Source organism: Perognathus longimembris, chromosome 6 (assembly GCF_023159225.1).
Source record: "Perognathus longimembris pacificus isolate PPM17 chromosome 6, ASM2315922v1, whole genome shotgun sequence".
Lineage (NCBI taxonomy): Eukaryota > Metazoa > Chordata > Mammalia > Rodentia > Heteromyidae > Perognathus > Perognathus longimembris.
In genome coordinates, this window is record NC_063166.1 from 78,822,318 (window position 1) to 78,842,467 (window position 20,150).

The 20,150-nt window shown below is 60.7% G+C and overlaps 1 protein-coding gene across 1 annotated transcript in view; it reads right to left on the reverse strand.

Moving 5' to 3' along the window:
* The window catches only part of Kcnb1 (potassium voltage-gated channel subfamily B member 1), a 55,915-nt gene extending 35,979 nt beyond the window's left edge, over positions 1 to 19,936 (reverse strand). The window contains exon 1 of the mRNA XM_048349411.1: positions 19,327 to 19,936. Coding sequence (XP_048205368.1) covers positions 19,327 to 19,893 — 567 coding nt within the window. The 5' untranslated portion in view covers positions 19,894 to 19,936. The remainder of the gene's footprint in view (positions 1 to 19,326) is intronic.
* Between the last annotated feature and the right edge of the window lie 214 nt (positions 19,937 to 20,150).

Below are 20,150 nucleotides of genomic sequence, written 5' to 3' on the forward strand. Positions count from 1 at the left end.
TCACTTTTTCTCTCAAGGGTGGTGCCCTACCCGTTGAGCCACAGCTCTGTGTCCAGCTTTCTGGTGGCTGATTGGAGATGAGCGTTTCATGGGCTTTCTTGCCTGGGCTGGCTTTGAACTGGGATCCTTAGACCGCAGCCTCCTGAGCAGCTAGGATTACAGGCGTGCGCTACCACTCTGGGCTGTTTCCTGGCCTCTTTATTTTCCGCAGGGAGCCGCTGCTGGTGTTATGGAAGCTCCGGGTCGGGCCGCAGGCTGTGGGTAAGGCCCAGCGGGGTGAGGTGAGGGAGCTTCGGGGGGAGGCGTCATCCCGCCACCCACAGTCCACGCTATCCCATTTCAAGAGGCCTGGAGACGCGTGTTCCCAACAACACCGTGTGCTCGGAAGGAGTTCTGCCAGCCGCCAAGCCTGCGCCTCCTTTGCCTCTGTCCCCCCCCCCCCCCCGGGGAGGAGACAGAAACTCAGAACGGCTAGGAGAGAGCTGCCCAAGGTCACTGGTCTTGGACGTGCCCCCGGCTGTGTAACCCGCTCGTGGCCGGAAGGGGTACGCGGCGTGGGAGCTGGCTCTTTGTATGCCGTGCCTCTGAACGCCGTGTCCCACACAAACAGCGGTGCACTCCGGAGGGTAACACACACACACACACACGCCGTTCCAAGAGCAAAGAGGGAAGGAAAGGTTAAAAGGGGAGCCTCAGCCGGGTGCCGGTGGCTCACACCTGTAATCCCAGCTACTCAAAAGGGTGAGATCTAAGGATGGAGGTTCAAAGCCAACCAGGGCAGGAAAAAAATCTGTGCGCCTCTTATCTCTACTAAACTATCAGAAAAGCAGGAATAGAGCCCTCGCCTTGAGCACAAAAGCTCAGGGACAGCACCCTGGCTCAGAGTTCAAGTCCCAGGACCGACACAGAAACGAAACAAAAAAAAAACAAAAACCCAGGAGAATCAGCATTCCAGGTCAGCCAGGGCAGAAAAAAAATTGTAAGACTCCATCTTGGAGCCAGGGGGGTGTGGGGAGGGGAGTCCAAGTGTGGGGTGGTCAGGAAGCAAGACGCCATCTCAGAAAATGGGGATGGCTGAGTGGCAGAATACCTTCCCAGCAGACACAAGGCCCAGAGTTCAAAACCCCAGTACTGCCCGAAACACAGAACAAAACAACACAGTGCCACCCCACATGGAGAGCGGCTCTTCTTCCGTCCCCCCACTCCTCCAGCCCAGAAGGGGGCTCTCACCTCCGCGGTGTGGACCTTTCCAGCCACGGGTCTGAGTGGCGCATTCTGCACGCCCCTGTCTCCTCCACACGCATCGTGTGGCGGCAAAGATAAGGAAGGAGCCATCTTCCCAGAATCCCTTGCAGCTCTGCCCCGTGGGAGGATGTGGAAGTCTCTGGGAGCACATTCCTTTTCAATGCCCCCCCCCACCCCAAAACCTAAGCCAGCATGTGGAAGAGAAGACACTAGGCTTGAGCGTTCCCTTTGCCTCCGGCCTTCTTTTCCTTCCTCCATGAACTATGGACTCGATGCCCAGAGGGAGGGCGGCCATCTTGAGGCCATCGGGCTCAAAGCTGACCCCCCGGGATGGAGCAGCGGGAAGAAGGACGCCGCTCAGGTCCTCGAGGTCGGGGCTGCCCGGCCCCGGCCCCGGGTTGACGGACGCCTCCGGCCGGCCTTGCTGATCCCTGTGGCGGCGGCGGCGTGCCTTCTGAACAGATGCCTGTGACTCAACGCGCGTTTATATTTATCTAGATTCTTCCTTCCCGCAGAAGAGCCGGCGTTCCCCGCTCCCACCCCTCGGGATCGCACGTCTGTGCTTCACGATACGTCTTGGGGGCCGAGACGCATCAGACCGCAGAGCTGCCCCTCATGGGTGGGGTTTGAACCTGGGTCGGTGTGATACCAAACCTGTGTCGGTGCGCACCTCCAGCACACGGATGCACTCAGCTCTCCAAGGAGGAAGAGGTGACCCGGCTGGGGGGACCCAGGCGCTGGCCCCCTGTGGGCGGGCCTCAAGGGCGTCTGCTGGCCCTGGGCCTCAGCTCTGCCACCGCCTCACCCCGGGACCACATCCTGCCCTGACCCCTCTCAGGGACTCAGTTTCTCCATCAGTTAGATGAAGGCCTCGCTGCTGCTGGTCTTTAAGATTTCTAGGGCAGGGGCTGGGGATATGGCCTAGTGGTAGAGTGCTCGCCTAGCATGCACGAAGCCCTGGGTTCGATTCCTCAGCACCACATATAGAGAAAACGGCCAGAAGCGGCGCTGTGGCTCAAGTGGCAGAGTGCTAGCCTTGAGCAAAAGGAAGCCAGGACAGTGCTCAGGCCCTGAGTCCAAGGCCCAGGACTGGCAAAAAACCAAAACCAAAAAACCAAAAACAATAAGATTTCTAGGGCACTGCTTCCCCAAAAGCCTCCTGGGAGCCGCCTTTCAGACCTCAACGTGGACGCGGCCCTCCAGGGTCCCCCCACCTCTGAGCAGCTCCGTGGGACCCGGGGCTGCGCTTTTCCATTGGCAGGCAGGGGTCCCTCTCCCCAGGGAGGCTGCAGGAGCGGGGTGCAGTCCTGCCTGGCCCCCCGGCTCCCAGACACCCAGGTCCTCAAAAAGACTCCAAGGCCGGATGCCAATCCTATCCTGAGTGCCGAGAACCCAGTGCTGCAGGGCAGGAGAAAGAGCTGCTTCCCAGGAGCTTCCACTGGGGAGAGCCAAACACGGGGGGGGGGGGGGGGGGGGGAGGGGGCGGGGGGGAGGGCGTGAGAGTCATTCAGCAGGGTCGCGGAGATGTCCAGAAAAACTGGGGGAGTTGTCCTCTCTGCCTTTCCTTCCCCTCCCCTTCTGTTCTTGGGGGTCCCCTGCCCTCATGCCTCCTCCTGGGTCCCTCGTCCAGCGGTGTACGCCCATCTCCCCTTGTTCTGGGGCTCCCTGTCCCAGATACCCGCCAGCCTCACCTCCACACAGTTCCGTGACCAGGAGCACACGCCGGGCAGGACAGGGCAGGGCTCGGGGGGGGGGGGGGGGGGAGGAGCAGAGCTGCCCCTCACCGAGGGCAGAGGCTTGGCGCTGCCGAGGCTGCGCACTGGGGGTCTCCCCCACGCCCCTGGTGTGGATGGGAGGGAGTGGGAGGTGGCACTGCCCCCCACAGCCCGGTCCCGGCCCAGGCAGTCAGGGCCGCTGTCGGGAAGCGTCTGCGGGCACGCAGCTGACTGACCATCTGGTCACCAGCGCTTCCCTGCGGCTGGCCAGCGGTTGTTTAGGATTTGACCGGGCGCAGGATCAGACCACCGGGCAGACAAGTGGTTGGTCTGTCGGGCAGAGGAGGTGGACAGAAAGACCTTCCTCCAGGACAGACACCCAGCAGAGACAGATGGACGCTATGCAGCTTGAGCAAGTCAGCAGACCAGAGGGGCAGACGGGTGGAGCCCAACACCCGGAGGCAGCCAGGCCAGGGGCCTGTGGGTCAGTCAGACAGACAGACACCCCCACACAGGGACAGCCGGCCGGCTGGTCAGGTGTTGAGTAGGGCACTGGTGTGTGTGGCTGGTCAGCTCCAGCAGCCAGGCCCGCACTGTCCTCTCCCTGAGATCGAAGCCGCCACAGGGACTGTGAAGTCACACAATCCTGCATCCATTCCAGACACGGGCATTCAGTCAGACAGACCCAGCCAAGCCTCCAGTCAGACAGACACTCGGCGCTGGGCGGGGGGGGGGGGGGGGGACAATGGCACAGCCAGCCAGGGGCCGCAGAACCTGACCTGTCACCGCAGTGGACCTCCGGACAGGATGGGAGGCGCTGGCTCTGGAAGGGATGTGAGCACGAGGGTGATCCATCTGAGCTCACAGAAACCCGGGGTCTCCACCCAGGACCAGCACCCCCAAGAGCCCCGACACCCTGGGCAGGCAGAGAAGTTTCTAGAGGATGGGAGACATTGCCCCAGAAGACAAGGACAGAGAGCTTTCTGGATGACTGTCACCCTTCTCTACCCGGCCTTCTGTAATGGGGAGATGGGGCCCTACCTCCTTATCCTCAGCACCCTCTTCTAGTGGCCACCCCATCTCATCTCCCTGCCTGGCCCCTGGGCCCTGAGCTCCACAGGTCCCAGGCCAGAGATGAGGCCCCGTGTGTGTGTGTGTGTGTGTGTGTGTGTGTGTGTGCGCGCGCGTGCGCGCGCTTGGGAATGGCCAGGCCTTTGCCTTTGCGTGGGCCCCGTCTCTGCCGGTCCTCCATCCTCCCCCCTCCCCCGGTGTGGGGGCAGGGCGGCCTCCCAGGCCACTTTCCCATTTTGGGAATTGGGCTGAGAACTATGCTGGAGACAGAAATAATTCCTTTTTCGAGCCTGGCCAGGGTTGCAGCAGCCCAAACACTGGCACAAGCCCAGGGCTGGGGAGGGATCTGCGGCAAAACCTCAGGGCTGGATTCTGGGGACCAGCATGGTGCGGCCGGGCAGCTGGGGGTGGGGCGGGGAGGCAGGTTCTAGAAAGACACAGAAGAGCTACAGAAGCCAGGCATGGAGATGGCGCGGACAGCAGACCCTCCGGGGGCCGGGCACGCTCCCCCCACAACGCCGCAGGCCACAGACCACGGCCGAGCCCAAGCCGGGAAACCCCCAGGACACAGGAGGGGGGACACCAAGTACAGGTCCCCCGCGGGTGGGCCTGGCAGGTCTCCGCTGTGACCTCACGCTCGCGTGTCACGGGCGTGCAGTGCGTCCGTCTCAGTCCTTCCCCCTCCCTTCCCCTCCTTCTCAAAGCATCATGAACAACCACTGAAAGGTGGGCCTCGGGGCCTGTTCCCGTACCCCCCCCCCCCCGCCTGGACTCAGTCCGTCTCCTCCGAGCCTCAGTGTCCCTCTCCCGGCTCTGCGAGGGTCCTCCCTGCTTGGGACACACTCGCAGCCAGAGTGGGGCCCTGACAAACCCAACAATGTACACCCCCTCCCCGAAGCTTTGGCTGAGGGACCTGGGGCCTTCTCCAGGATGTCCTGTTGCCTTTGGGGCTCCCAGGGGACAGACAGGCCTGCAGCAAAAGCCACTGGCGGTGGCGGTGGGGGGGGGGGGGTAATGGCCTCTCCTCTGTGACCGGACCAGTTGGGACCTCTCAGTTACTCCATCCCTAACGGCGGCGCGGTTAGATCTGGCCTTCTGTTTATCCTCCCCTACACCCCAGTAGAGCCGCCCCACAAGCCGGCGTCTTGCCCATTTCCATTGTCACAGTGACCCTTGTAAGCAGACACCCTCATTCTTCCTGCTTGAGAAATAAGCAAACCCAGGCTCAAGAGCAGTGAGGCGGCTTGTCCAAAATCTCACAGCCAGAAAAATGTCAACACTGGGATTTGAAGCTGGGAATGTCTGGGGTGCCCACTGCCTGCCTGCCTACGGGGTTTTCCCCTCTGGTCACAGACCCTTTCATTGTTTTAGGGAGTTTCCCCATCCCTGTTCTCAGTCCAGGTGGCAGAGGCCACCTCTGTCTCCAGGCCTGGCCAATCAGAGCTGAGCATTCCTCTGGCTGCATGGATTGGCTCACTTTGGGCCAATCAGAGTGAAGCCTGAGATTGCTCCTCCTAGCCCAGCTATTTGTTTAGCCCAGACAGGGAACAGCTTGGGGCTCAGAGGCCCTGCTGTAAGCCAATGTGGCCATTTTGTTTGTTTTCATGGTATTTTTGTTTCAGTGTTGGGTGACCAAGATCACCTTGGTTTTAAATAAAAAGGTCCATGGAGGAAGGAGTATCAGGGAAATGGGCAGGGCAGTTGGTCATCCCAACACAATCGGGTACGAGAACGTTGCTTTCATCCTTAAGCAAAAGTGAGCCATCTCAGAGAAACATATTAAGAAGATGACAGTACACATGGCAAAGGAAATGATTAAAAAAAAAATTAGAAAAGCTGGCACCCGTGGCTCACACCTGTAAGCCTAGCTACTCAGGGGGCTGAGATCTGAGGGTCATGGTGTGAAGGCAGACAATGCAGAAAAGTCCATGAGATTATCTCCAATTAACCACCAAAAATCAAACTGGACGTCGAGGTGTGGCTCAAGTGGTAGAGCACCATCCATCCGTGAGTGAAAAAGCCAAGTGAGATCATGAGGTGGTTAAGTGCTGGTACTGGCACACATATATGTGCACACGCGCATGTGAGCACCCGCGTGTGTGTGAGGGCTGCTTTCTCACAAGAAAGAGTCCCGTTCCCGGTTGGCTTTTCTTTTCTGGCGGGGCGGGGGGTCGGGGGTCGGTGTTGTGCTATGCTAGTGCTGGGGTTTGAACTCGGGGACTTGCGTTCTTTTTTCTGCTCCTGAGGCTTGAACTCAGGGCCTGGCTGTTACTCCTGAGCGTTTAGGCTCAAGGCTGGCGCTCTGCTACTTGAACCACACCTCTACTTCGGCTTTTAAGGGTGTTTCGTGCCCGGGCTGGCTTTGAACTGCCGTCCTCAGATCTCAGCCTCTTGAGTAGCCGGGATGACAGGCGTGCGCCACTGTGCCCGGCTTATGCGCGGCTTTGCGGCGTTGGATGCGATGCTTTTTGGCAAATGGGGGCACCTGTGTGGCCCCCACCCAGGAAGGTTCGGGGGGTCCCTTTCCCACCAAGTGACCTCCCCCAGAACGAGCGCTGTCACCTCCCTTGGGGGAGGCGTCCCGCCTGTCCACAGCTCCGAGGGGAAAACCAACAGCCGGCTCTTCACGGTGCTGGCGGCGAGGCCTGTGTTCCGGTGTGAGCCATGCACACCTGGGTGTGAGCCCACGGCACACGCTGCCATGCACACCTGGGAGCACGCACACCTCGCCCCATTCCCCCCCCCCCCCCCCAGTGCCCAGCAGCCAGCCTGGGTCTCAGGACAGCCCGACGGGGCTTCTCCAGGGCCGAGCGGCCAAAGGAGACGGGGGCGGGGGGGGCTCCCGACGCGGGGTCTGAACCAGGCCTTCTTCAGCTTGCCTCCGGAAGACGGGAGGGGGGAGGGGGGCGCCTCTCTCCCCACTCCCCTGCAAGGAGTGCTCACGAGGGCCAAGGCGCTGTCCTGGGGCCCCACAAGGCCCAGCCCAGCCGGCCTCCCCCACCCCAGGGGCAGCTGGGAAGGGGCAGGGGAACCAGAGAGTAACGCGTGTATCACTGCGATAATATGTAATTAGGCCAGGAAGGGCTTGACAAGTGCTAGACGCGAGCCCGGGGCAGCCCTGCCTGCCAGAGGAGGCGGGGGCGGGGGGGGGCTGGGCCTCGGCAGCTGCTTCGCCTCGCTCTTCTTACACAGCCTGTGACCCCCAAAGACACGGGTGTGCACGGCGGCCCGCCCCCCGTCACCCACGCCGCCAGGCAGGCGTGGACTTCCAGGGCTGGCCAGGCAAGAGGCACAAGAGCCCCTCCGAAAAACAACTAAAGTACGAGGCGCTGAGTTCAAATCTCAGCACTGCCGGGGCGGGGGAGCGGGGGCGGCAAAGGAAAAGGAACAGTGGCCAGGGTGTGGAGAAAAGGCAGCCATTGCACACGAACGCAGCCATCAGGGAAAACGGTATGAAGTTCACAAAAACCTCACACAGAAGAGCACGGCCCCCCTCGGTCCCCGCCCCCCCATCGCCAAAGGAGATGGGATCCGTGTGTAGAGCGACACCGTACTCCCTCCGTTACTACAGCTCTGGCCACCATCAGCCAGAACATGGGCTCGACCTCTGTGTTCACGGGCAAGTGAAGGAAGAGAACGTGCCATGTGCACACCCGTGGAATACTATGCAGCCAGAAAAAGGATGGGAGCCTCTTGTTTGCAACCACACGGGTGAACCTAGATAACCTCACAAACCAGGCACAGAGAGACGGGCTAACCTCACTTGGGTAGAGTCGAAGGAAGTCACTGTCAAAGAAGGAGACAGTGGAGCCACGGCCACCGGAAGCAGGTTATAGCGGCCGCCGAGGAAGAATTACACAATTCAGAGCTGTCAGGAAGGAGGCGTTCAGGTGCGTTCCCCACAAAGAGCTAATTACCCCGAATGAGCCACACAGGCCAGTTCCCAGCACGCTATCCCGTGGCTCTGTTCCATGAAGGTCTTCAAAACAAGTTAAAAGTGTAAAGGTGAGTGGCAGCCAGGTGTCTGGGGCTCACGCCTGTGATGCTGGCTACTCGGGAGGCTGAGATCTGAGGCTTTTGAGCTCCAGCCTGGCACAAAAAAAAGCCAGCGACCGTGTGCACTCCTGAGTCCAAGGCCTCTTCTTTCCCCACCGGGAACTTGGGCTGCATGAGCCAAGCCTTTGTGCCCTGCTGCCCGCAAAGCCACACGAGGGCCTGAGACGCTCTGGGTGCTGTTCTAAGAATGGGTGCAGTAGGGGGCGGGGAGCCCCTCCCCCCTCCCCCCCCCCCCCCCCCCGCCCGGCAGCTGGGGACCAAGCCCTAGGCTGGTCCGGATCTCAGCGCCTCGGGGCACGACCGACCTCTCGTTCCCCCGGCTGCCCGGCTCGCCATGGCTGCCTCCCGCCCAGAGCCGAGGAGCTGGGGGGAGGCTTGAGGTCCTCGAAGCCACAGTGACGGGGCTGGCTCCGAGCCTCTGCCGGCTTCATTAAGCCACCCAGGGTCAGCACGGAAGGCTGCCAAGCGAAACCTCACCAACAAGCCTGGGGCGGCCGGGGCGGGCGGGGGAGGCCGGCCAGACGTGAATGAGCGGGACTTGGACTTCAGCCCCTTGGCCCGCGTCCCCACCAAGTCAGCAGAAGCAGCCAAGCCGCCCTGTCCCGGGGACCAGGCCTGGGCGGGGAGGCGGGGCGCGCTGAGCGCGAGGGGCCGGTGTCAGGGCGGCACCGAGGCAGAGCTGGGTGGGCAGGGCGGGGAGGCCTGCCCTGAGATGGACCCCAGGCATGGGGGGGGGGGGGCTGCGGCTGCTGACAGTGGGGTGCAGCCGGCGAGGGCCCCCCCCCACCACACACATTGAGCCCAGTGCAGCACAGCGAGCACACCAGTGCTCGTGAGGGGAGACCTTGGTTCCGCTCCTAGGACACAGGGGCTCTGTTAACTTAGCACCTACTGTGTGTCAGGACGCCGCGGGAAACAGCCAAACTCCCTGATTCTCAGAGCACTGGGCGTGGCAGCACCGAGGGAGAGGAGGCAGGAGCCGTCATTTGCAAGCAGTGCTCGGTGGAGGACTCGCTGTCTCCCATGGTGATGGCTGGGCAAACACTTGCGGGGCACCAGTGGCTCGCGCCTGTGATCCCAGCTGATACGGAGCCTATGAGCTGAGGATCAACGTTCTAAGCCAGCCCCAACAGGAAACTCGGTGACTCAACAACCACCACCGAAAGACTGAAAGCGAAGCTCAAGTGACAGAGAGCCCGTCTCGAGAGAAAAGCTAAGGATCAGCACCCACGTGCTGAGTTCAAGCCCTCGTATCAACACAACACAACCCAAGATGCAAACAATCAAACCACAAACCCTGGAGGCCAGGGAGCAGGTCATGCAGAGAGTAGCCAGATCCGCTGTGCCAGGGCCCTGAGGTAGCTTCCCAGAGGCACAGGGGGAGACTGGCACTGCAGAACCGGGGGGCGCGCGCGTGGATTTCACTTTTATACCAAGTGATGTGGGAGCCGCCCGAGGGCTTCGGGGAAGGGAGGTGCGAAGCCCAGATTTTGCCCTTAGGCCCGCAATCCTAAACTGTTTACAATGTGGCCCTTTAGACAAAGCTGGCGGTCGGGAGTGTTAATGGGGTGGTGAAAAGCTGGTGAGTGTGCACGGCTGGAGGGCAGAGCACAGCTCAGGTTTTGGCCTCGGTGCCTGGCTGGCAGCAGACGCAGAGTCGGAGCCGGAGCAGGTGTGGTGGGAGCCCCAAGCGTGGTTTGAGGTGCAATGAGTTGGAGGTGTGCGGTGTTCACCAGCTTCAGAGTTTGGGGGCTCAGCCTCGGACCCAAGCTGAGGTTGTGGATTCCCTGTGCATGTTGGGTAAGGGACGGGGTCCCTTGTGCATGCAGGGTAAGGGACAGAGCTCCTTGTGCATGTTGGGTAAGGGATGGGGCCTCCTGTGCATGCTGGGTAAGGGACAGAGCCCCCTGTGCATGCTGGGTAAGGGACAGAGCCCCCTGTGCATGCTGGGTAAGGGACGGGGCCCCCTTTGCATGCTGGGTAAGGGACAGAGCCCTCGTGCATGCTGGGTAAGGGACGGGGCCTCCTGTGCGTGCTGGGTAAGGGACGGGGTCCCTTGTGCATGCAGGATAAGGGACAGAGCTCCTTGTGCATGTTGGGTAAGGGATGGGGCCTCCTGTGCATGTTGGGTAAGGGACAGAGCCCCCTGTGCATGCTGGGTAAGGGACGGGCCCCCATACAGGCTGGGTTAAGGACAGGGCCTCTCTGGGCCTCTGTCTCTGCCCCCAGAAAAGGCAGTAGCTGTGGAGAAAGGAGGCCCGAGTGGCTGGCTGGACTTCTGTGTGAGGGGCTGGGTGGGGAGCCCCAGGCACACACGAAATGCCCTAGTTGTCCTGGGGATCCCCAACAGCATGGACTGAGTCCCTGGTTAGGACCCCAGCCCTGGGGCCATGGCTGAGGATGTGCAGCCTGGGGAGGGACGTGGGCACTCCAACTGGCCAGGGGCTGGGCTGCCCAAGCAAGGAGATGCTGGCTGCCATCCTCCTCAGGGTTCCCGGGTCCCCAGAATGGAGACGCCCTTCACCAGCTAGCAACGTGTACCCGGGGTGAGAGAGAAAGCTGAAGGCCAGAAAGGCCAAGGGACCAGCCTACAGTCACACAGCACGGCTGCGCTGGGGCGGCAGATGGCGGGGTGCAACCACACTACATCACAAAAGTTCCGTGCAGACAGAAGGGGTGCATTCAGTGAGACTATCAGCCCAGAATTGTGCCTTAGCCAGCCCAGGGCAGCCCGGCCACCAGTGAACCCCTTGGGTTAGCTCGGGTCACCTGAGCCCCAGCTTTGAGAAACACCCACCCTAGAGCCCACCTCAGAGGCCCGAACTCCATGGGTCTGGCATTGGGGTTTTCCAAGGGTCCCCAGAGTCTCTGGGGAGCTGAGTACCAGCTCAGCTGTCCAGGGGGGGCTCTACAAAGGTCCCCCTCCCCCCAGTTCTCTCCAGGGAAAGCCTAGAGGGAATCGACATCACCCGGCACCCAGGGGACCCAGGACAAATGGGGCCAGTTCTTCAGGATGGTAACCTTCATTTTTGTCAGTCCTGGGCTTGAACTCTGGGCCTGGGCGCTGTCTCTGAGCTCTTCAGCTCAAGGTTAGCGCTCTACCACCTTGAACCACAGCGCCACTTCCAGGTTTCTGGTGGCTCATTGGAGGTAGGCGTCTCAAAGACTTTCCTGCCTGGGGCTGGCTTGGAACTGTGATCCTGGGATCTCTGCCTCCTGAGCAGCCACGATCGCCAGGATGGGCGCTGGCTCCGGCCCATCTCCCTTTGAAAACAGCTTGATGGTACCAAAAGGCATGCCTGAACTTCCTGGGAACCAAGCAGCCCCTGCTGATGTGTCTGGGAAGTGACCAGGCATGACCCAGGCATGACGTGTGTCACACGGGGTGTGTCACGTGGGAAGGATGGACTCTAGGGGCTGCAGGGACCAGCAGTGGTGCTGAGCTATGAACCTCGGCCCCCTGCCAACCAAACCCCGTGGGTGTGAACTCGCACGTACGCCACGCCCAATGCCTGCCTCCGGATTCACTCTCCTGGGGCCCATCCCTGTAGATGGTTCTGCCGAGGCAAAATGCAACAGCACCGCATCGCACCGAACCTGAGGGGAGGCCTTCACGGAGCAGCTGGGAGGGGCGGGGGGTGACTCCCGGCCCAGCTCTAGCCTGCCCAGGGGGCACCAGGAGGCCCTGGGTTCCAATCCCAGCACCACACGGAGACACTGCAGCGAGGACGTGCCTCTGGGAAGAACCCTGACTGCCCGGCATCGGTCGGCTTCAGAGGAAAAGGGCCTTGGAGCTGGGCTGGGCACTCCAGACTCTCACCCACCGCCCACCAGCGTGCTCAGGTTCCCGCCCAGGCCTGGGAGAGACAGACCTCACCCCAGGGAGTCCTACTATCTGGAGGAGAGTGGAGATCAGATGACAGCGGACCGGGAAATCCCCAGCGAGGCAAAGGCCATTCAAGAGCAGCACAGAATGGAAAACCCATAATGGGAGGTGTGACCTATTCTGAGATCAGGGCAGACTCCCAGAGGAGGCGCCCTTCAAAGTGAGCTGCAGCTAATACCTGGGCGTAGAAGAGAGGAAAAGCATTCCTGGCAGAGGGCACAGCACCTGCGAAGGTCTACCCTTCACTTCCTCCCCTTTGACAGCACTGTGATTTTTCTTTTTGCAACTGTAAACATGCAAAACAAAGCCAAGCGCCAGTGGCTCAAAGTAATGGCCTCAGGAACCCCAAAAGTAGCGACCAAGAGGGTCTAGTAACAAACTGTTGGGAGAAATGGTATGGCCCACCATGGAGGGTGAGCAAGTTAGGGCAGTGAGGGAGGGTTGTTCAGGCAGTCTTAAAGGATGAGGGCCAGAGGTTGGGGGGGGCGTGTACCTACTGTGAGGCAGAGTTTGGGGCTGAGCTGGTGTAGGGGCAAGAAACAGACAAAGAGCCTGAGAGACACGAGAGAGGCTGGTGGCAAAGAGGGATAAACAGGGGCTGGGAATGTGGCCTAGTAGTAGAGTGCTTGCCTAGCATGCATGAAGCCCTGGGTTCAATTCCCCAGTACCACATACACAGAAGAGGCCAGAAGTGGCGCTGTGGCTCAAGTGGTAGCCTTGAGCAAAAAGAAACCAGGGACAGTGCTCAGGCCCTGAGTTCAAGCCTCAGGACTGGCAAAAGAAAGAAGAACAAGGAGGAGGAGGTGGAGGAGGAGAAGGAAGGAAGGAAGGAAGGAAGGAAGGAAGGAAGGAAGGAAGGAAGGAAGGAAAGAAGGAAGGAAGGAAGGATAAACAAGCCAGGAAAGCAGAGCTGTGTGGAGCGGGTGGCAAGGCGGGGCCGGCGCCTTCATGACACAGAGGGACAAGCACCGTCACAGGACACACAGGACGCACGGACTCCAGCCCCAACCCCGGCTGTACCTGGCAGATTTCTTCATGTTCAGGGAGGGCCATGGGAATTCTGACCCCGACGCTGCCTGCTGCAGCCCGCTGAGAACAACCCCCGGCCCTGCCACTCGCTCCTCGGGTCCCATCACAGTTCCCAGGGTTCTGACCTTGACCTCTAGAGGGGTGACCTTGGGTGGCCCACTCCAGCCCTGCACACACTACGGGGGAGAGCGATGTTCTCCCCAGGGTATAACTTTCAACGCTCTCCAGGGACGCGGGGCCCCCCGTGATAAATGGGGGCTGACATCTCTGACGCACAGGCGCGTGTGCGCACGCACAAGCCGGCTCCACCTCAGTCAATTCCTTCAGACGCTCCAGGATTCGCCCCCCATGTCCACGCCGGGGCGTGGCTGCTTCGGCCCTGCAGCGGTGGGGACGCAGGAACAGGGGAGCGAGCACCCCTGTACCCACACACCCTGCCCCCTGCCAGGGGCGGGGGCTTCTGGGAAGGGAGACGGAGGGACCCCCCCCCCCCCACCCAGGAGACGTTTATCCTGGGAAGGTCTCCACACCACCATATTCAGGCTGGCCACCCAGGTCAGGGACAGCCTCTCGCGAGACAGGAGCTGAGAGCTGAAGGGAGAGAAGGGACCAGCGGGCACCGTGAGGGTAGCACTTCCTAGCATGGAAAGACGCCGCCGAGACGGCCGCGAGGGCTCAGTTCTCAATTCCGGAGGTCAAAGCCACGGCTCCCCGGTGCTGTGTGCTCGCGCACCTGCCCATCACCTCGCGGAGTCTCAGGGCGCCCTCCCTCACGCGGGGACTGTCAGGTCCGATGGCATTCCATGAGGGACTCAATGCTTGCGGACTGAGCCAGAAGACAACTGTCGCTGCCACCACTACGGTGTTGATTTTATCCAAGAGATGGAGACCGGGCTGACTGTGCCCATTTAGCCCTGGGATTTTGTCTAAGATCACCCCAAAGAGAGCGGCTGTAGAAGCTCTCTGTCCATAATACAACACCGGACCTGTGAGCTCGGCCCTGGCTGGCTCTGGCTCTGTCACAGAGCCCCGGGGGTGTGTGTGTGTGTGTGTGTGTGTGTGTGTGTGTGTGTGTGCAGGGGATGGGGCGAGGACTGTTTATCTCTCTACCTCGTCCGTCCGCAGCTGGAGGGAGGGCAGCATCTGGCATGGTGGTGAGTCCTCGCCTTCTTCTAATGGCCAGAGAATGCCTGGAGGCTTGCAATGAGCTGGTGACATTTTATCAAATTGATAGATAGGCTTTTGAAAAAGTGCTTTATCGATTTTGCAGAATTGTCAGGAGGCTCGGGTGGAATAACAATTAAAAACAACAGGGCTTTCTGTCAGGTGCCAGTGCATACGCCTGTAATCCTGGCTACTGGGAGGCTGAGATCTGAGATTGCAGTTCGAAGCCAGCCCAGGCAGGAAAGCTCAGGAGACTCTCTTACCTGTAATGAACCACCAGAAAGCCAGGAGTGGCGCTATGGTTCAAGCACAGGGCATCAGCCTTGAAAATAAAAGCTTCGGAACTCAGCACCCAGACCCTGTGTTCAAGCCCCAGGGCCAGCACCAAAACAAAATGACATAAAATAAAGCCAAGAGGGCTTCCTAGACACCAGGCCCAGTGCTGAGAGCTCTGCGTGTGGTACACAGGCCAGGCGGTGGCTCCCAACTACGCTTCCCTAGTGCTCCCTACTACCTCCCCCCTACTGCTGCCGCGGGGGGGGGGGGGCTGGGGAGCCAGGGGGCTTGCTCCGCGCTACACGGACAGTGGGCAGGGCAGCCCAGCGGACCTGGGCAGTCCACGGAGCTACCGAGTATGGAGGAGGGACACAAAGTGCCGGGTATGGAGTTGGTGCCTAATGCATGCTGGTTCCCTTCCGGTTAGTTAAGCTTTGGCCACACTGCCCACTTGGCGAGCACTCTTCCTTCCTAAGCGAGCTTTTGCATTCTCCAGCCCATCTTCAAAACCCCGAGCCCAGCTGCCAATACCTGACCCCGGTCAAGTGGTGGTCAGGAAGGGGGAATCCCAGAGCCTCAGTGGTGGCGGTGGGTCTCAGGGGCGCACAGGGGGCCCTGAGAGGCCCCCTACCGTGGCACCCCAGGCCCTGGGCTTCACGGGGCACGGCTTCCATGCTTTTCACCCTCCCACCACTCACTGACCCACGGCAGTGCGGGCCCCAGCGAGGAGCAGGGCAGGAGCAAAGGGCTGGGTGACCCCAGGGTCAGGATTCTGTCCCCAGCAATAACAGCAGGCACCAGAGACATCTGAGCCGGGGCAGCCCCAGCCTCGACGGGCAGCTGAGGAGCCCTGGGCTCTGAGTCGCTCCCTAATGGTTCTTGCTGATGATGCACAATCCTCCTTGATCTTGCAAGGGAGATGAAGCCTTGTCTCCCCAGAGGCCTCAGAGATGGGGGTGGGGTGGGTTACAAGGAACACGGGTAGCCGAGGTGGAGCAACAAGGAGGCCTTCCGAGGACCTCCTTCCTATGGGCGCCAGGGGCTGGGCCTCTCTCCTCCAATCCAACCCCTATTTCCTAGGTAGGAAAGCGACATTCGTCACATCTCTGTGACACCAGAGCCCGGTCCTTGTCAATAACCAAACGCCACACCCATTTCTGGATATCATGATTATAATAAGAATTCGCACCTATACAAGTTCTAGTTGCAAACTGCATTCACGTCGAAGGTCTCACAGAACCACCCAGACAACCCCGGAGCAGCACCTGGTGTGGCCCCATCAGAGAGAGCTTCCAGAAGCTCCGTCCAGGACTCAGATGCCTGCTGAAAACCAGATGAACTGAAATCCAGACCCCAGCTCTTCACTCCCCTCCCCCCCCAAATCATACACGCTGAGAGACCTGGCCTCACCCTCTGGGGCCTCCATTTCCCCTTCTTTAAAAGGGTCTTGGCCTCCCTCCCTAGCCCATCTAAAGAAATGACAGACACCTGCTTTCGTAGATTCCCAGGCAGTGAGAGCATGCACGCGTGATCTCTCTGGACCAATGGGAATGCCAAAAGAGCACGCTCATGCCGGGCACCGGTGGCTCCCGCCTGTCACCCCAGCTACTCAGGAGGCTGAGATCTGAGGGTCGAGGTTAGAAGCCAGCCCGGTCAGGAGAGTCTGTGAGACCTTCATCTCCAAGGAAGCCCCAGGACAGGTTCCCTCCCTTTAAACAAAAGCACGATCATACGGCCTGTCTTGGCCAATAGGATCCACAGAAGGACAGAAGCATGTGATCTGTCCTGACCAATGGGATTGTCAGAAAAAAAAAGTGGGGCCTGTCTCTGTGGCTGGACATTGCTGCGTCGATGTCACTGGGTAGCCATCTCCAGTGTGAGTCCTCAAGCTCGAGTCCACGTCACGCACAAACTGAAGGAGGAGGAAGCATCTAGAACCCTACCATATCACTGAGCCAGGGCCTCACGCGCCCCACTACCTGGGAATGTTCTGATGGGTGAGAGGTGAGAGGGAGCACCAAAGCTGCCGAGTCCTCTGTTCCGTTACTTATACCCAGAGAAGTCCTGACAGGTGCGCGGCCCGGGCAGGCTGCCGCAGGGACTTCAGTGCGATCAAGGAGGGGAAGGGCCACGGGCGGACCAGCGCCTGACACACTGAAGAAGACCTATTCTGGAAATGAGACCTCCGACCCCGAGAGGCTGAGAGGTGCTCACGGCCCCGCAGATTGGCTCTCCTCACTCCCACGGAGAAATGCCTGTCGTGTTCTTGAAGGAAACAAAAAAAGCCGGTGGTGACCCTGGGCACCATCTCACCGCCATTCCGGGGGGCACTGACCCCAGCTTCAGAAGAGCAATCAATCACGCTGCCAGTGGCCTAATGGGTTTGGATGGAGGCGTCTAGGGCCTGGGCTTGGGTTTGTCTCTGAGTTTCCAGAACATTCCATCAATTATTAACAACCTCAACTCAGCCTCCCTGGTACTGCTATCAGGAGGAAAGGGCTTTGTAGCCACTCAGCCCACCCAGCTCAGAAATGGGACTCGGCTACTTATCATTTACAATGACAGCACCACCTGGTAGGTACTGGACCCTGAGCTGAGTTTTCACAGATGCTATTTTGTGCTCACTGGGTGGCGACCTTGATCTCTTTTCTTACAGGTGGGAGGCTGGCCTTGGAGAGGTAAAAGATGGCCTAAGACCAGACACCACGGCAGTAGTGGAGCTGAGGCTCGAACCTTGGTGTGAACAAAGGAGACACTGCTGTTTTTGCTGGGTGTGGCCACCTAGATCCGACCCTTCACTTGGTCTGTGTCCCCAAAGCAATTCCTACAGGCCTCAGGATACTGACAACAGAGGGTTCCCAACTGGGCATGAAGGAGGCCAGGGGCCCAGGGAAATCAAGTCACAGGTGGGCAGGGAGGAGGAGTCCCTGTTACAGTGACTAAGCATTGCCTTTTCCATCCATCCTTGTACTCGTTTCATGTGTGGTTTCTGGAAGGTTCTCGGGGCCAGGCACCCCCATGCCTGTTGGAAACAAGTGCCCAACTCAGGGTACTCACGTTCTTAGGGGTGCGACACAGAGACACATAAAAGAGCAAATGATCTCAAACAGGACCTAAGGCCAGGACAGAGGAGACACTGTGACAGAGCGTAAGAAGACGTGTGGGCCAAGGAAGGTCTCTCAGTAGAGGGAGCCCTTCGCCTCTTCGGTGCCTGCTCAAATAGGGAATGAGAAGAAGGGGCTAACCAGGCAACAGGCCGGAGATGCATTGCAGGCAATAGGAATGGCAAGTGCAAAGGTCCAGGGGTAGGCTAAATCCTGGCCTGTTTGGGAACAAGGAGAATCAAGTGAACCAGAACGGAAGAGATGCATCAGAGTGGTTCTGAGGGCCAGGTTTCATTAGGCCTCTCATGAATGATGGAGTCTAGGTTTTATTCTAAGTGTGATGAGAAACCTCAGGAGGATTTCAAACAGATGAATAACGTGATCCAATTTACATTTTGAAAAGTGCATGTTGGCTGTGTGTGTGGTGGTGGTGATGGGAATGAATGGCAGAGGGCAGCAAGAGTAGAAGCAGACAGAGGGAAAGGACAGGGTATTCAAAGTCACACTAGGGTTTGAATTTCTGGCTCTTGGCCTATTCTGTGCCCTCAAGGCAAGTGGCTTGCCCTCTCTGAGCCCATCTGCTAAGGATTTGCTCAGGGGTGGTCAGGTTTCCGCCGAGGGCCCACGGAGCCTGCCTCCCTCCCCACCCAGCCCCCGGCCACAGCAAATCCTAGCCGGTTCATCTGCAGGAATGTGAGCTGACAGCCCGGCCTGGGATCACCGAGAGGTCACGGAGCTCATCTGGGCGATCGGATTAACCCGAGGGAGAGGAGACTGTTTATTTCCAAACTGTGCCTCCCAGAAGCCCGAGTGCCCGTGCCTTGCTGCCAGATGCCAACCCAAACACAGCCCTCCCCTGCTTCTTCATGGGGAGGGCCCCCTCCATTTCCGGCCTCTCGCGTCCCTGGGACAGGACAGGAAGGAGGGAGGGGATGGAAGGGCCTCAATGAGCTGCATGCTGGGGGGGGACGGGGGGGGGAGACCTGTGTCAGGCCTGGAAATAGCAAAGTAAGTCTGCTGATCCTAAGCCGGTTAAGGGCAAGGGCCTCTGTCCTACAGGCCCCAGCACCGGCCACGTGAGGACAGCCCCTCGGAGGCGGACGTGGGCCCTGCTCCGCTCCTGGCCTTCACCCCAAGCCTCCCCCAGCCTAGGTGGCACCCACTTTTCCGGTGTGAGCAAGCTCCCTCCTGCCTCCTCCGAGTTCCGCACATCACCCCGTCTCCCTCTCCCATCCCCACCTCCTCCCCCGTGGCAATGCATCTTCACTCGCGGCGCAGAACTGCTCTCGGGAAAATAAAAGCTCTCACCACACAGATACATGATAAGTAGCCAGGGTGACCGCTTTCCCCTGAGCCAGCCAGCGGCTTGCCACCCTCCCCCCCACTGCCCCCAGCCCCTTGGCCCCATCTGTCCGCACTCCAGTGGGTTTGGGGTTCCTGACAGGATCTCCGCGTCCTGCGTGGGGTGGGTGTCCGGATCGCGGGCCACCCACTGCGACCGAGTCACGGCCACCCCGTGCCGGCGGAACGCCATTCCTCCTTTCTCGCCCCCCTTTGCACGCCCTTCCTGCCCGTTCTGCATTAAGTCCCTAGGTGTGTACATCTTGCCCCCCCCTCCCATAAAGTGGGGGTGCGCAGCATGGAGCAGTCCAGGGAGAGAGGGCAACCCCCCGATGGGACAGAGGGAGGGAAAGGCTGGGGACGGAAGTCTTACCTCTGGGGACCCCGCCAGAGCCCCGGTCCCGGAGCCGTGGGAGCGGCCGGCCGCGGCCACACTCACCTTGGCAGCCACCGAGGAGTTGGGCTTCTCCAGCAGGTCCCAGAGCTTCTTGCGCTTCTCGGCGCAGCAGGTGTTGTCGAACTCCTCGCCCTCGCGCTCGCGCAGCGTCTCGGCCTCGCGCTTCAGCTCCTCGTTCATCTGCTCCTTCTTCTGGTGGTAGCGGGCCTGGCAGCAGGACTCCAGGTAGATCTCGTCGATGCCCCAGTAGTCGAGCTCCTGGCTGAAGCTGAGCGCGCACATCTCCTCCATCATGTGCAGCCGCCCGGTGCGGTAGAAGTTGAGGATGGACGTGAAGGCGCCCGGGTGGCGGTCGAAGAAGTACTCGTTGTCGTCCAGGCTGTAGTCGTCGCACACCTCGAGCAGCGAGTCGTGCGTGTTGCAGTCGCGGAGGCGGCCGAGGCGCGTGCGGGGCAGGCGGTCCAGCGTGCGCCACAGCACCTCGTGCGCCAGGCCCCCGACGTTGAGGCGCACGCGGCGCGAGCAGGCCTTGCTGCGCACGATCTCCACGGGCTGCGGCGGCAGCGAGCTGGTGGAGCGGGAGCCATGCTTCGTCATGCCCGCCGGCATCGCTGGTCCGGCCGCCCCGCCCCCCGGCCCCCCCCCGGCCGCCGTCGCTCGACGGCCGCGGGGCGACGGCGGCGACCGCCGGGCCCGCCGCTGCGGGGGAGGGGGGCGGGGAGCGCCCGGGCCGCGGGGCTGCGGGGGGGGCGCGGGGCGCGGGCGCGCGCGGCGGGCGGCGGGCGGCCGGGCGTCACCGCCGCCGTCTCACCTCCATCCCGACCGCTGCAGGGCAAGAAAGCGAAAGCGGACGCCGGTCAGCGCGC